The sequence below is a fragment of the Plectropomus leopardus genome, chromosome 9 (genome assembly GCF_008729295.1).
Source record: "Plectropomus leopardus isolate mb chromosome 9, YSFRI_Pleo_2.0, whole genome shotgun sequence".
NCBI lineage: Eukaryota > Metazoa > Chordata > Actinopteri > Perciformes > Serranidae > Plectropomus > Plectropomus leopardus.
The window spans coordinates 2682937-2699687 of record NC_056471.1 but is presented as its reverse complement, the minus strand read 5'-3'; the positions used below and the strand labels follow the sequence as shown (position 1 = coordinate 2699687).

At 42.4% G+C, this 16751-nt stretch overlaps 1 protein-coding gene across 2 annotated transcripts; it reads right to left on the bottom strand.

The window, feature by feature from the left end:
* Nucleotides 1–3687: 3687 nt before the first annotated feature.
* pcdh18b (protocadherin 18b) lies at nt 3688–16193 on the bottom strand. Of its 2 annotated transcripts, none has more exons than XM_042493921.1 (4): nt 13354–16193; nt 12798–12886; nt 12281–12450; nt 3688–5160 (listed from the first exon to the last, which is right to left on the bottom strand). In XM_042493921.1, exons 1-4 carry the CDS (start codon nt 15853–15855, stop codon nt 4202–4204), a joined length of 3720 nt encoding a protein of 1239 aa, XP_042349855.1. In that variant the 5' UTR covers nt 15856–16193; the 3' UTR covers nt 3688–4201. The 2 variants fall into 2 exon arrangements, with proteins under 2 accessions (XP_042349855.1, XP_042349856.1); XM_042493922.1 differs by having other exon boundaries at nt 12798–12853.
* Nucleotides 16194–16751: the final 558 nt, after the last annotated feature.

Genomic DNA, 16751 nt, shown 5'->3' with positions numbered 1-16751 from the left:
CAACTTGGCTTGACCTATTTAAAATAAAAACATGGGAAGAAGGCAATGAGCAACTTCAGACAAAAATCGCCTGAAAATGAGTAAGAAATTTGTTACAAAGTTAAATTTACAAAAACATACATTAATATTAGCAACAAAAAAAGAAAGAAAGAAACAAAAAAATGAAAAAAAGATTAAATTATATTGAAAAAAGTGCTTTTTAATAATAATAATAATTATAGTAACAATAAAGTTTTAAATTAACATTTGTGCGTACATTTAATTGTACACTAAGTGTAAGTACCTTCTTATTACACCAATTTTCAGAAACAGTATTTCAGAAACATAGGAAGACAGCAATGAGCACCGAAGGAGGAAATGACTCAACAATTTGAATTACCTGAACATTTGTTAAAAATAAAAAAGAAATTCCATGGGGAAAAATGCTTAAAATTATAATTATTCTGTAACATGATTTAAAATTTCTCATAATGATAAAATAATTCTAATTGTCCATGTTTTTTTTTCTTTTTCCCTAAACATTTCTCTTTTGATTTTTTTTTTTTTTTTTAATTATCATTATTTCTAAATCAATGAATTTCTTGCAATTTGTTTGTTTTCTTGCATTCATTTGCTGATTGGCTTTAATACAGTGTTTAAAAAAACAAAAACAAACAAACATAGGGTTTAAAGGTTTAAATTCTTGTGAAAGGTTTCTAGATGCAGCACAATAAAAGCGATGCCATTCTAGGTTGCAAAGGGTTAATGCTGAGACAAAGACTATTGGTAGTGAAACAATAATGCTTAGGTTATTTATTCTTCTGTATTCTGTTCTAGATTTAGCTTTGATTTTTATTTTGAGCTTTTTCATTTTGTAATCCCCCCCACGCAGTGATTGACAGTGATGTGTGTGTTGTTCCTCAGCAGCGGAGTGTGTGCTCACCTGCAGGCTCCATCCAGCAGTTTCCCTGATAGCTGCAGAGTGGACATTTGTCCTGCAGGGGGCTCTGTGTGGTTGTCTGCTCCCGCTCCTCTCTAGTTTGTCAGGGCTGGTGCTGCTAGTAGTAGTAGTAATGTGGCGGTAAGAGCTGGGTGCCAGAGTCACTGGTTTACAGTGCACACGCTGAACCTCTAGGTGTCACCCATTATCTAGCTGTTCAGGCAGCAGAGGAGGGAGGCGTCTCCGTCAAATCCAACCCCCTCCGAGTAACTCTACAGCAGCTCTTTCCATCTGCCTCCACTGCTCAGCTCTGCCATCAGCCAGCACACGGCCAAGTTTGATCCTTTTGTTTTGTGGATTCAAGTGGCTCGGAGATTGCTGACAGAATGCAGAGCCTGTCTGTGTTTTTCTGGGCTGAGACAACAATCCTGGCTGTATCAAGTCATTTAGTGTTTGTGGAAAATGCTTCAAAGCTTCCTTGCATGAACAGGAGCATGGCACACAAACTGCAAACACTGACGAGAACCCAAATTTGCTGATGTGAGGATGAAGACTCATGATAGGTTTAGTGAAGAGTAAACCTGACTGCCCACTTTATCCACAGGGTTTTCATTAAATTTACAATCCCATGAAGCTTCAAGACACACAGAGGACGCCAAAGTGTGAAGTACTCACCAGATCATTTTCAGTAAACAAGATGTGGTCTGTAACTTTTTTTTTTCATTTGTTCAGTTAATTGATCAGTCTTCTGGGCAATTAAATGAATAAAATAACATTTTTTAAAAATCCCCAAATATTTACAATATAAAACAAGGAAAAATTACTAATCTTGATATGAAACCAGAAGTTGAGTGTATTATATTTTTCATTATTATTATTATATTTTTTTTTTTTTTTTTTTTAATTCAGAGACCTCTGTGGATTTGGCTCCTTCTGAAAACCTCCAGAACAATGATAGCTGAATGCTACCACTCCAAAATGCCTTCTTTCAAGACTGATCGGGATGCTTCCTTGTTTACTCTCATCAGTGCATTGGTCACATGATTGCAGCCTTTTCAAATGCCTGGAATAGGTATGAATTTGGGTGCATTACTTTGTGTAGGAAAATGTGCAAATAGGCTGTGAGAACAGCCAGATTTGAAAGCTCCAGACTGGACCTTGTGGACATGTCTTCGTCACCTTCTTACCTCATATGTATTTGCATGCATCCTCTTTTTAGTATCTACATTAAAGAATCCTTTTTGATTGATTGTTTGCAGCCTGTGGTTCTATGATAAATATGTTGTTTTTACATACTGTGAGTCTGATGTCTGACTATGGCTTCTGAACAGTGGCGTAGTGGAGGGTACACACATGTATACAAGATATACCCACCTATCAGCCAAAAAGATATTTGAATCTACATTAGAATAGGAGAGGATACCCACTTCCACCTCTGTGACCTACCAAACCACCAAGTGGTACACCCACTTCATCAGTTAAGCAATATTACACTCTTGAGCACGACCGTGGTCCGCAAGCATCACTGAAGTGCTCAGATGATGTTAAAACAAATGCTTTAGTGTAATATTGTGATTATACAACTATTACCAACAAAAAAATGTACAAACAAAATGTATTCATATTTTGGGGCAATTATCTCCCAAAATAAAGCTTTTTGCAATTGTTATCTGCATTTCCATTGAAACACACAGAGTCTGACGAATAACTGGAAAACAGTCAGTCACGTCAGTAGGTTGAACCTTAGTAACGACCAGGGGACATGTTTTCTAGTCTCTGTTAAGCCCGCCGGCCAACTTGTGCAACTTGTGCTTATGCTTTCTAGAGATCATGGGGAATTCCAAACTACATTAATAAACCAGATATAAACACAGAAATGCTCAGCTTGCACAGTTTCGTACACGTAAGCAATTACATCTACAAACTTTACATATATTTTTAAGCTAGTAGCTCTGTGTCAGTGCACAGATGATGGAGGATGACAAACATTTCCAATAACTCAAGAGCATGGTAATGTCCAAAAATCTAAATGAATGAAAAAAAAGATTAATTCCAAAATACACTGTTATCTATCGGATTGTTCTGCTTCAGTCTTTATTCTTTCAAAAACATTTTCACCGCGTTCCCAATGACTAGCCTATACTTCCCGTCATGCATAGTGCTGGGCTCAGTGGTTTTTAGTTTGCCGTTAATTTTGCAGTTTTATGTTTACACACACGAATGTCACTTTCTGTCAGTGTTTGTAATGTGTCTGTGCAGGACCTGGTGGTTTATGCTGTTTTTTGTCATCTTTGTGTTAATTTATAGTTTACAATATTAGTGTTTTTATTTATTTTATTTTTTAAACATCATGTCATCCATGCATTATATTGCCCTGAAATGTTCTTTGTTACCCAACTGATGAACATTTCTACATTTCTAAAAGTTTTGCAAGTGCAGTGCTCCATAGGTGAGTAATATTTTCAGTGATGATAAAGGTGTGCTGTCACACATAATTGATGCCTGCTGTATGTCTTGTTGACCAATCACATTGCTTGGTTGTAAGTACTTGTATAAATACCACTACACCATTTATGACCTAAATGTTCAAAAAAGTTAGTGTTGAAACTGTACAGGAAAGAGGCTACTTTTACAGTGGTGTCGAGATCTGAGATCATACTGAATTGTAAATCTCTATAGTTTTCATTCATGGCTATACAACATATAAAATACCATAGAACAGCCCAGTACTGTAGGAAAACTCAAATATAACCACGTACACCTGAGTATTTGTGTATTATTTTTATTTGTGTATTGTCCCCTCTCCCACAATTACCCACAAAGACATGTGTCCATTAATTCATTAATATACTCATGTATACATATCATAGTGACAAATAAAAAAGAATCACAATACAAAAGACAATTTAAATATGTAGAATGTCGATCGCATGTCAAAGTCTTGATTCACGGTTTTTGTACTCAACATGCATTAAAAATATAAAAATAGACTTCTGATTAAGTTTATATACACTTTTTTTTATAAATATAAGTATACAAATGTATTTTCAAAATACAAAGATAAATACAGTCACATAGTGTACATTGTGTACCAAACCAGCAATTACAAACATTTTTTTTGGATATTTAGCATTCACAAAACACAATTATTACATTAGTAATGCAACTTTAACGACGATTGCAGGTCTTGTTTTTTGTATCTTTTTTCTTTTGCCACCCACCGTCCTTCGCTTTTATCTGGAAGCTGTCCGTGGGTGGTGAATAAATAAAGAAACAGGAAGTCTAGCTCTGCCGGACATCCTGTAAGAGTTTGTTGATCTCAGCCACCAGCTCGCTGGCATCCACCAGCTCGTGGCGGCTGTCGCTACGTTTGCCCTGAAGGTGGCTGAGCACAGAGTCAAAATCGTCCTCCTCGTAGTTCTCTGGTATTTCCTCCATGGCTGGGAGCCACTTGGAGGAGGGCCCGGGGAGCGCCACGGGCACTGCCACCGGGGCCGGGGACACCTGCACTAGAGTGGGGCTGACGAGTGCAGTGAGGAGGGGGCTGCTGTGGGGTTTGGGCGGGTGTCCGCTGTTCTGAGGACTGTTTTTGGGCGCCTGGGAGCCCTTGCTGCTCTGGGAGCTGAGCTTGGTGCTGGGTTTCAGGGTGTGATAGCTGCCAGCCTGGTGGTGCCCCGACGGGCCGATGCTGCTTCCCGGGTTCTGGAAGTGGGTGTTGGCGGCCCAGGCTGCCACGCCCTGCTGGTGCACGGAGGGGTTGGGCTTGCCAGGGAGGTGGCCCCTCCTGCGATCTAAAGACCCAGTCATGGGTACCCCCACCCCACTCAGACTAGTCCCCTTCTGGTTCTCGTTGACCTGGATATACGAGTCCAGACCCTGGGGGAGCAACCTCTGGAACACGCTGCTCATCTCCGTCAGCAACGACGTGGTCCCGCACAGGTCTTCATCTCTGGACTCGCCCCCACACTCCCCTCCCCCCTCCTCCTCCTCCTCCGGACCGTCCTCACCCCCCAGGTCCTTGCCGAAGGTGGAGAAGCTCTGGTTGCGGGCTGGGCCGGTGTCAGTGCAGGGCTGCGGTGTCTTCTCCTGGGAGAGGTCAGTCGCTTGGCGGGCTTCTTCCCCGGGGATGTAGAGGTTGCTGCGGTAGTCGGAGGAGACCGAGGCCGGGGAGGCCAGGGGGGGCATCCAGCACTGATCCGAGTGACCCAAGACACGACACTCCTCTGTGCACAGTCTCATAGCTGCAGAGAAGGATACAAACAGTCATCAGTAATCAGGAAAACTAACCGAAACAAAGAGAAAAGCACAAAATCTTCACATTTCAGAAGCTAGAACCATTGTTTATCACAAATGACATACAGAATTTGACAAATAACTGTAAGTGGGAATACTTCTAAAGGTCTTAAATCCCAAAAAAGTAGGAACCCAAGTACAAACAAAAAGTATCCCAAAGGAAAATTTAAGTATACATAATGGACTTTGATGAGCACATGTTTAACCCTTTGAAACCTGGAGCAATGTCACTTTCCATGTGCTGCTTTCAGATGCCTTTCCCAACCTTTGCACTCTGAGCAACTTGATATGAAATGTTCTACACATTACAAGAAATTAATTTAAAAAATATAGTATCAGACTCTTGATTTATATTTGATCAGCACTGCCCAGTTTTACCGTTTGATTGGATTTCAGTCTGACCTTGAGAGAGAGAGAGAGAGAGAGCGAGAGAGAGAGAGAGAAAGGCGGGTCTGTCTCTTGATCGGCTGTACACTCTTTGTGTCCGAGGTAGCGGCTTAATGGGTGGTGGGCAATATGAAAAAGCAAGTGTAACACCTGTAGCTTGAGCAACAGCCTGAGAGCCAGCAAAACTCCACTGGATGATGTATTTTGCATTACTTTGCATCATCTGGTGGAGCTTCACCAGTGGAAAGGATATCTAGGCACTGGATAGGTGGGTGGAAGTTTACCACAGTTCAGCCACACATACTGCTGACATTGCTTTGATAGAAAAGTGGTCCAAAATTGGCGAAGTATCCCTTTAGGTAAATTCAAGTACACCTTGATGGCATCTCAACATAGTACAGCAAAATACCCTTATTTGTATCTTAGCAACTTTTCTGTACCGTCTTTAACCCTTTGAAAGCATAAGCAAACTGGCAAAACCATGGGATGAAGGCAATGAGCAAGTAAAGAAGAAGTTGCCTAAAAATTTGCAAGAACATGAAAATGAAATTTATTTAAATAATTAATACACAAATGGAAAAGATACATAGGCACAGGATGGGTGGGTGGAAGTTTACCACAGTTCAGCCACACATACTGCTGACATTGCTTTGATAGAAAAGTGGTCCAAAATTGGCGAAGTATCCCTTTAGGTAAATTCAAGTACACCTTGATGGCATCTCAACATAGTACAGCAAAATACCCTTACTTGTATCTTAGCAACTTTTCTGTACCGTCTTTAACCCTTTGAAAGCATAAGCAAACTGGCAAAACCATGGGATGAAGGCAATGAGCAAGTAAAGAAGAAGTTGCCTAAAAATTTGCAAGAACATGAAAATATTAGCACACTAAGCACATTGTCTCTACAGTGAAATTTTTCCCCCTTTGCACCAATGTACTTGGATCTTTGGATCTCTGTATTTCATCATGTTTTTTATTTTCTTACAAACAAAAGGGTTAAATTGTACTTTATGGGCTGCAAAAATGACCCTTCCATTTAAACACCCATTAAGATCTTTCAAATGAATTGTGAAAGCTTCAAACAAGACAATCCCTGTCAGTTGAGTCAGTTTCCACCCAGATAATATTTGCCTGCCTCTCCTCAGGTGTTTTCACCGCACTGTCTCTGGAAACACGGGAGAAATGTGCCCTAATTAGTCTGAAAGGCTCTCTGCAGGAGCACTGCCTGCTACAGTACCTTCCAACGTATTTACCACAGAGAGACAATTCAGCGAGGCCGATCAATGCCTATTACCCATTCAAAATAACTCCTCCTCTAAAAGCCCTGCATTTTTCCCTTTCAAGTTGCTCTTTTCAATATTAAATCTTCAAATAGAAAATCTCTGAAGAATAAATTAGACAAATCAAATATGCCAACTTAAAGCCTTCATTAAAGGAGTGCAGCGCTTTTCAGTCGTGCTATTGAGGGACTTCATTATCCCCTCATTAACATGAAAGGAACATTTATAATACATCTTAGAGCAGATGAAAAGTGCATTTGGGTGGAAAAAAAAACTGCGTGGGCCGCGGCAGTTTGGGTGCCCTGCTGATGAAAGGCTAGAAATAAAAGATTTAACCCAACTGATTTGTGTGTAAAAAAGAACACGTCAGGCAAACATTAACTGAAAGGCTGATTGACTGTTATGTCAATTCAGCTGACTTATTGACTGATTTACTTGCCAATAAATTGTCAGACTGGTTTTATCCACAACTACAGACTACATGGCTCGCTGCCGATAATGCCTTTGTTTACTTAAGAGCTTTTTTTAATCGAATTTCATCAGAATGGATTCTGCTTCTATCCCTGATAAGACACGGGGGGTATCCACTGATTATGAGGGGAAACCCGAGGAGTTTTGGCAGTGAGATTTAGACTTGACGGAGGACGACAATGTCAGGACATATTTAAAGAGACATCCCAAAGATTTATTATAGCACTTTCATAAAGTTTGAGCAACTGTGGAGGACAGATTGAAACAAAATTGTCAGAATGGATGAAGCAAAGACTGAGATATGCTGAGTTTTAGTTCCTTACTATCTCCGACACTTTCCATAATGCAACTTGCTGGCATTACACACCTTCCCTAGTAAATTCACCTCTTTTAAATTCCACACACTCCATTTCTGACACAGGTTTTAAATGATAGATTTGTCTATTTGCTGAAGTAACCCTGATGACATCACTCTGACATCATCTTGGTTATCAATATAAGATAAGATATTATACAGCTGTCTTCACAGGCTGCTTCAATTTATATGATAAGTTCAGTTTTAATGAGTTACTTCATTCTACAAAAAGGGGATTTTCTGGCAATCCATGTGTTCACATTAAATGGAGCTGCATGATTGAACCGACAGGTGTTATTTGGAATATTTTTAGCTTCACTGAAGCATAGCAGGGGGTAAAAGGGTATGCATCGTCCAAATTTATAAACAGTCCATGGTTGCGATACAATGGTAGTGCAGTTTGTATGTAGCCTAACATTAGCGTTTTACTTCTGGCGATTGCATTTAGGCCTCAGAATTCCTAAAAGTGAGGTTCATTCGTGAAGATTATCTTGCTGAACAAAATGGACAAGTATCATAAACGTTTGTTGAACACATAGCTTATTCTCTGCAATAATCTAAAATCCAATGAAAAAATCTTGCAAGGCTTTTTGATGAGGGGACCAGGGTGATGTTAGCTTCCAGGCTGGCCTTCAGAAAAATCCCTGGGACACTTCATGTCCAAAGATGAAGAGAAAGAGAAACACCTGCTTATATCTGCACTGGTTGCTAATAAGCATGTTGTATATTGTTTGTTTGATGAGACAGAAATGTAAAAACAACAATCTGGAGTTAATGATTGTTGACAGGCTACAGTATTTCCCTGTTTGGATGACAGATTTCGTCACAGGTTTTGGGTTAGGTCTCTGCACAGGCACAATGGTGCCAAATCTGACAATCTCACAGCAAGATGCCAGGAAATGACTCCACCAAGCTGTTGTTCGCCAAGAAATAGTTCCAGCAGGTTTCACAGAGTCATTTTACTATGTATGAGCTATAAAATTAGATGCAATGTTTTCAGTAAAGCTTTAGAAATGTTGGAAGGTGGATTTTTGAACCAGGAGCTCAGTTCCCTCCTTCTTCCAATGTTTATGCTAAACTAACCACTCAAACTTCCATTTTAACACACACAAGAGCAGTGTTTATCATCTCATCTCTCCCTCAGAAAGAAAGCAAATAAGTGTATTTCCCAAGGACCCATACTATTACAAAACAAAAGCAGAATAACGAGCAGAGTGGTTCTCATAAATGTCTTTTCATCCTGCTATTTTAGAGAACTCTAAAAGTGTTTAAGAATGAGTTTTGCAATGTTTCAAGCCTGAAGGTACATTCCTTTGTAATGCACTGTGTAAAGTATTCTGCATCTCGACAGGCTCCAAACAAAGACTTTCTACTTCATTTTTCCCTTGAGCGAGGAGGGCTACCACATCCAGCCATAATGACATGGCAGCGACTAAGCGCTGCTCGAAATCATCCATGCTGCAGTGGACACGGGGGGTGGGAGGCGGGGTGAACATGCAGAAGGAGAAAGGTGAGCTTTGAGATGTAATTATGCTCTTCAGGGCTTAATCACGAGCCCAACTCGGTGCCGACTCCATAGCAACTATTCGTCACATGGCAATTAAATGCCTCCTTTTCATCAGAGGAGCATGAGGGCTCCAGTTTGGACGGCTGAAAGTGAAGGCTCGAATGTGGGGAGAAAGAAGAGTGACTAACGAGCATAGCTATGAAGGAAAGGGAGGGAGGAGGTGTTAGTGATGAGATTGTCTGCCCGTCTGGGTCGACTTTAATTGGGATGTAGCTCAACGCAGTGTTGAGTGATGGCTGTGTGGGAAGCTGGCTGGAAGAAGCGGGGAGCTCTGGGAGGAGAGCGATGGCGTGATAAAAGAAGCTGCGGCAGCTTGCAACCTGTGTGACATTAGCGAAGACAGGCTGAGAGACGGGAGGAATTTTAGAGAGTGTGACCGAATGTTTGCTAGCTGGGTAGAGTGTTTCAGAGCTAGTAGGGTCAATCAATGTTCAACAAGTGTTCAAAGTTCTTCCTTGTTAGCTCGACTGTGGAGAGGAGGGAAACTCCATGCAGCGTGACAGGAGGGAGAGGAGATGGGTGGCAGTAAAGGAGGATCAGTTGAGCTATCTGGGGAGATATCTCAAGAACTTAGTGACAGTGAGGTGAAACTCGGTGGTTGAGTATGTGCAGGATCATTCACAAACCCCCAAGGCCAATGTGCATGCAGCCACTTGGGATGCAGAACAAAAGAGGCATGCCAAAATTACAAAGAGTGTTTTGCTAACAGGCAGCAGGTGAATAAAGTGAAGTATGACTTTGTGTTAATACAGGGTTTCTCAACCTGTTGGGGACCACAAAATTCTCATGGACCAAGCAGGGACCAAGAATTATCTCTATCATGTGCCTGTTGCAATCTGTTTTTAACAGTAGAGCACAAGTAGTTAGTCTGAAATTAAAAGTAAGAATTCCATTTTTATTAATTCTATCTATTTATCTTTAAGTGATATCAGTACCACTAGAGTACCATATCTGATACCTTTTCTGTACTTCATTTCATACCCATCATGTGAACGGAATCACCCTGTTGCATAAAAGGCCATACTTTCAAAGGATTTGGTTGCATCTCTGCACACTGAACTTCATCACATCATAGATTGTACTGGTGGAATGTGCTGTGGTAAAACCATACAAATAGTCTTTTTTTTCTACAAGTGGGTTTCTCAAGAAGTCGTACAAAATTTGCTGGATACAGGTATCTATTACTAGCGACATTTCTTAACTACTTAGTACTGGATTACTCCAGTTGATTCCTTTAAAAAGCAGTATAAGCAAAAAAAAAAAAAAAAAAAAATGCCCCACAAAAAAACCCTAAAATACAAAAATCCAAGAGGAATTTTATCCTGAAAAAGTGCATTAAAATATATATATATATATATATATATATATATATATATATATATATATATATATATATATAATGTATATATTATATATATTATGCATATATATATATATATATATATATATATATATATATATATATATATATAATATATATATATATATATATATATATATATATATTATATATACACACATATATATATACATATATAATACATACATAATTTTCACTTTTGTAGCCATAATCCTCCCCTTTTTTAAACTAATTTTCAGGCAATTTTATTTTCAGCTTTACTACTTTCTTGCAATTTGTGGGACATTTCTTGGCAAGTTGGTCATTGTCTTTTTCTTCACATTTTTATGAAATCATCAAATCAAATATGAAATCAAACCAATTTGCTCTAGTTTCAAGGGTCAGACAGCTTGTGAAAGGCATCTGAACCACAGCACTAGGACACTGATGTTGAGCCAGGTTTCTCCGGGTTAAAGATACTGAGTACCAATAGCCAGCCCTACCCTTAAGTAATCACATCCAAACTTGACTCCACTGTAAGTCAGGGAGACAAAATTCATAGTCCTTGTTCTGTGTAAAATGCATTTTTAAGTTCCACTGATGTAGCTGAAGTAGGGCTTTGGCAGTCTGGATAATGTCAAGTGGGCGTCTTCTAAAGTTAATTCCTTTTTGTACAAGACCCCCTCTTTAATTTAAGGGGACACTGAAACTCTACTACTGCAGTAGTAACAGCCTCAAAAGGCTATCATTTTGGTAGATATCTACTTGATTTGTGCATCAGACTGCCTGAACTTTGGAATTCCTTTCTGCACTGACTGAGAATGTTGTTCCACATCACTTAGGATGGCAGGCATGTTTGCAGCAACCAATGACTCTTTCATTGTATATTTTGCATACCATGTGCATAAATAGTCTTGAAAAAACCTAAGCACATTTTTTTAAGATTTCAAATTCAAAACTATCTATTTGATCCCTTTATTAAAAATGTATCCAGCACATCAATGTCAGTCTGAGAAACTGTCAATCTGTGGTCATCAGTTGACCTCTAGATGGGGTTGCTACTCCAAGGTTGAACCACACTTAAAGATTAAGGCAAGACGTTGTGGGCCAGTGTTTGAATAGAGAGGGTGTTTCATGACCATGTCGTGAAATGATTGAAATATTTAACTACTCTGAACAAATATCATGTTAACTTTGAATCTTTTAGGGCTGAACAGTTTGTTGATTTGTTTGATTTGTCAATCAGTCAGCTACAATTCAAGCAGAAATACCCAACATTTTCTGGTTCCAGCCTCTAAAGTGTTAAGATTTTCTACATCTTACATGATAGTAAATTGGGTTTGGAACTGTCCAAATACTTTAGAGATGTCACCTTGGTATCTGGAAACTCTCATGTGCACTTTTCACTATTATATGAAGTATTTATTAAGTAATTTATTGATAAAGTCTTTCAATCTTTGATTGTTTTTGTTTTCTGTAAAATTTAGTTCAGGAAATTTCAATACAGTATGAGGTTTTTGTGAAATTGACAGTACAATATCAGTATTTAATGGACCAGTGCATTGTAAAAACTGACAAAAGACTTAACTTTGGATTCAGGATTAGATGGGGAATGATGGGGTATGAGGGGAGGGCTGTGGAGTGTGGGGGACGGGGGCCAGGGGTGTACCTGCATGCGGTCTGTGCTGGCCATCAGGGGCATATATCTCAGTAAAGCCCTCACCAAGGAGCCTATCCATGGGTGACTCCCTGCCAGGCTCGTAGTCACTGTCCCCAGCCTCGCTGTCTCCACGACCGCTGTCCTTCAGACTGAATTTATCCATCTCGTTTAGGGCATATCTGCACAAAGGGACAGACAGAGACAAGTGAGCCCTCTTTCTCTGAGGACTGGCTAGTCACTGACGATAATATTATCAAATAGTTAAGGGAATGCCATGCTACTGATGGAAAATAAGGTGCACCGAGAGCCAGAGAGTGCTCTGCAGAAGAGGTTTTACATAAAATTATGCAAATGCGAAGTTATTGAGCATGCAGTTTGACACTAAACCAAAAAGCTACTGGATATGGATTTAAGGGACTATGTGAAAATACTGACAACAGCTAAAACTGGTTAGGAATACTACTTGTGTACAAAAGCATATCCATAAATGTTGACCTTCCTCCTGTCATAGTTGTGTGTGCATTACCTGTAGCTCCTGGTGTATTTGTTGCCTCTGAAGCTTGGTCGTGGCTGGTACTGGCCCTGATGGAGCATGGACAGAAGCTGTGAAACTTGCTACAATCCCAAGGGAAACAAAAAAAGACAAAAAAGAAAGAAAAAAGACAAAAATAAAAGGAAAAATGAAGAGGGGAAAATGAATGGAGTCAAACAAGCAAGGCCACAAGACAATGTTTGGGGGTGTATGGGGTTGTGGGTATGGGGTAAGGGAGGGGGATGGCATGACAATGTGACTTGCTCCAAAATGTGATGGTCAACAAAAACATGACACACAACAGGGCTGGAGGTAACAGAATATGGGAGTAATTGATAAATTCAGAACAAAATACTGAATATAACACAAAAAATATAGAATCATAGAATATGATTTTGGACAAACCTATACAAGTGGATCATCATTTGGTTTTTGCAGATGCATAATCAAGTTGTAAAACATATGTTTATGCTACTTTAGCAGAAAAAGTAATCATGACAGAGCGTTTAAGAAAACTACCATAGAAGAAAGTGAAATCTCATTGTCTTACCTCTACAGGAGGTGTAGCATGGGCCAGCTCGAGGGCAAAGTTCTCCGGCACATGATTGGAGGAGATGGTGACCAGGCTGTTGAGGGACTGGCGGCTGTGATGGCTCTGCCTGCTCCCAAGGGTACCCCTCTCAGGTATAGGGGAGGCTGAGGGGGAGCGTGGGTGGGCCCGTACAGGCAGAGTCCCGTTGACGGTCGGGACCAGGGTGATATCCGCCTTGTGGATCTGCCTGGCGGGCTTCTTGGGGTGGTTCTGGTAGCTGTTCTCTGCCACACGGCAGTTGTAGTTGTGTCTGGGGTCTTTCTTCTCCCGGTTGCAACGGGCAGTGGCAAACATCACCATGACGATTAGCAGCAGAGCGCAAACGGCACCCAGAGAGATGATGACAATAAGGGAGAGATCCAGGGGGGCCTGGCTGGAGCCAGTGGGATAAAGAGGGGGAAGGATGTCCATAGTCTCCTGCAGGGAGAGCTTGAAGAGGGCCCCTGTGGACAGCCGGATGGTGCCCCTGTCCTGCACTTCCACCCTGATTTCCATCACATCCCGTGGAGCCTGCTCCAAGCTGGCGTTAGTTCTGAGCTCACATCGCCGAGCATCCATCACAAAAAGTCCATCCTCGTTGCCACCGACGATGGCGCAGCTAACTTCTCCGTTGGTGCCGGTGTCCCGGTCTGTGACTTTGAGTGCGGTGATCAGCTGACCAGGTGATGCATACTTCCACACTGGCAGCTCAGCAGTGTGGTTCCGGAGGGAGGGGGAGTGGATGATTGGCGGGTTATCATTTTCATCCAGAACAGTCAGCAGGACAGTGGTGTTAGTTGATAGCACAGGGTTTCCCCCGTCACGTGCCTGAACTGTGAAGGCGATCCGGCTGACGTCTTCATGGTCAAAGCTACGTAGGGCATAAATGGCACCATTAGAAGGGTCAATGGTGACGTAGGTGGAGATGGGGCTCCCCTGAACCAGAGCATCTACGATGGTGTAGGTGACCTGGCCATTGGTGCCCAGATCAGGATCTGAGGCCACCACGGTCATCAGGTAGGCTCCGGGAGAGTTGTTCTCTGATTTAAAGACCTCATAACGGCTCTTCTCAAAACACGGCGGATTGTCATTTTCATCCAGCACCTGAACGGTGAAGTGTTTGATGGTGGAGAGGCTAGGAGAGCCCCTGTCCTCCGCTATGACTGTCAGACTGTACTCTGATCTCTTCTCCCTGTCCAGGGAGACGTTGGTGAGGATCATGTAGTTCTTCTCGTAGGTCTTCTGTAACCTGAAGTGGCCATGGCCGTGCAGCCTGCACACCACCTCGCCATTGAGCCCAGCATCACTGTCGTCCACACGCACCAGAGCTATGAAAGTGTCCACTGGGGCGCCTTCTGAAATGTAGGCCACCTCCTCTTTGCCAGGCGTCATCAGGTTGATGTTTATCTCTGGTTTGTTGTCATTTACATCCACCACTTTAACCACAATTTTGCAAAGTCCAGGAATGGAATTAGGGCCCAAGTCCTGAGCCTGAACATCCAGCTCATAGGAAGCAGTGGTTTCATAGTCCACTTTTTTAATAAGTGTAATGTGACCATTTTCTGGGTTTATCTTAAATGTTTCCAAGATCTTTGGCGAGACGTGGCTGCTGAAAGAGTAGACTATTTTCCCATTAGTGCCCTCGTCTGGATCTGTGGCGTTTAGATCAATGATTAGAGTCCCAAGGGGAGAGTTTTCCAGCAAACTGATAATATAAGCCTGCTCATCAAAGGCTGGGCTGTTGTCGTTGGAATCCGAGATGCTGATCTTGACTAGAGTGGAGCCAGACTTTGGGGGCACACCATTATCCGAGGCGGTGAGCTGCAGCTGGTAGCTGGACTGCACCTCCCGATCCAACTCCCTCATCACCACCAGCTCTGCATACTTGGCTCCGTCCGTCCTGGTCCTCACATCGATCTTAAAGAAGTTATTGGGTGTCAGGGAGTATGTGTGCAGGGAGTTTTCCCCGACGTCCGCATCCACGGCGCCGTCCAGAGGGATGCGCGTCCCAACAGACGCGCTCTCTGAGATCTCAATGGGGACGATGGCGCGGGAGAAGTGCGGGGAGTTGTCGTTAATGTCCAGTACTTCCACCTCCACATGAAACAGCTGCAAGTACTCCGTGGGGAGCGTGACCACGTCGAATTCAATTGAGCAGTTCAAGTTTTTCTCACAAAGCTTCTCGCGGTCGATTTTGGTGCCAATGCTGATCTCTCCGTCCTCCTCCCGGACCGACAGGAATGGCGTGCTCCCTCGTTGCATAGCGCGGAACCGAAAGGTCAGAGAACTCGGTAGTTTGGATAAAACCCCAGCAACATCTTCCTTTAACCGTGCAATAACCGTGCCCACTTTCTGCTCCTCGTAAACTTTATATTTCAAAGTCTTACCGGTGACGCCGTGCATAAGCGCGACCAAAAGCAGTAGTTTAAATAGTGCCGAAGAGAATACATTTCCTTTGGTTTGGATCATTTTTGCCCGCATCTTCAGTACGCACACTGTGGCGATTACTTCCACAGAGGGGAAAAATTTTCAAGGGGGAGGGAATGGAAGTCTTCTCAGACGTCTGGCATGTTAAATCCTCCGCTGCTGCTGCTCACTGCCGCAAAACAACTCCGCAAAAACAAATAAGACAAAAAATAAATAAATAGATAAATTACTAAACTGTCCTTTTGGTAAGCACACAAAAACAACCCGTGGTGATCTCCTCGCAGACAGATCTGTTGCATATACCGACATATGCCCGTCGCCTCATGTGTGTGCGCGCCGGTGGATGAGTGAGAGTGTGTGTCTGAGGCAAAGAAAAGACGCAGCTTTCTCCCACTCTGTGTGTAAGAGTGAGTGAGTGAGCGAGAGAGAGAGAGAGAGAGAGAAGGAGGGAGTCTGTGTGTGTGTGTGTGTGTGTGTGTGTGTGTGTGTGTGTGTGTGCGCGCGCGCCCTGCTCCGTGCGCTCTGCTATGTGGCTGCTCCAGTCTCTCTCTGCACCCGCCCCGCACCCAAACTGCGTCTCTTTTCCACACAACCACACTCCCCCCCCCCACCTCCCCCACTCCCTCGCCCCCTTCCCTACTAAATCACCAGAATGGCCTCCTTCAAGCAGCACAGGAGGGACTATTGATGGCAGCCCCGTCTCTCTCCCACCTACCTCCCCGACACAGGAGACACCCCAGTATCAAAAGTGTGCCACAACAATGGGCCAGAGGAGGGGATATCCTGGGCACTTTCAACACACTGACCCGCGGCAGACTTACATTGTTATGGTTGCAATTCACAACGTGTGCCAACTTGGGTCCTTTGTCCTGTGTGCCTAAAACGCGAAGTTGTCCCGCTTAGAATAATATTGCCACGAAGAGGAAAACATGCCAATCACTCGGGGGTGG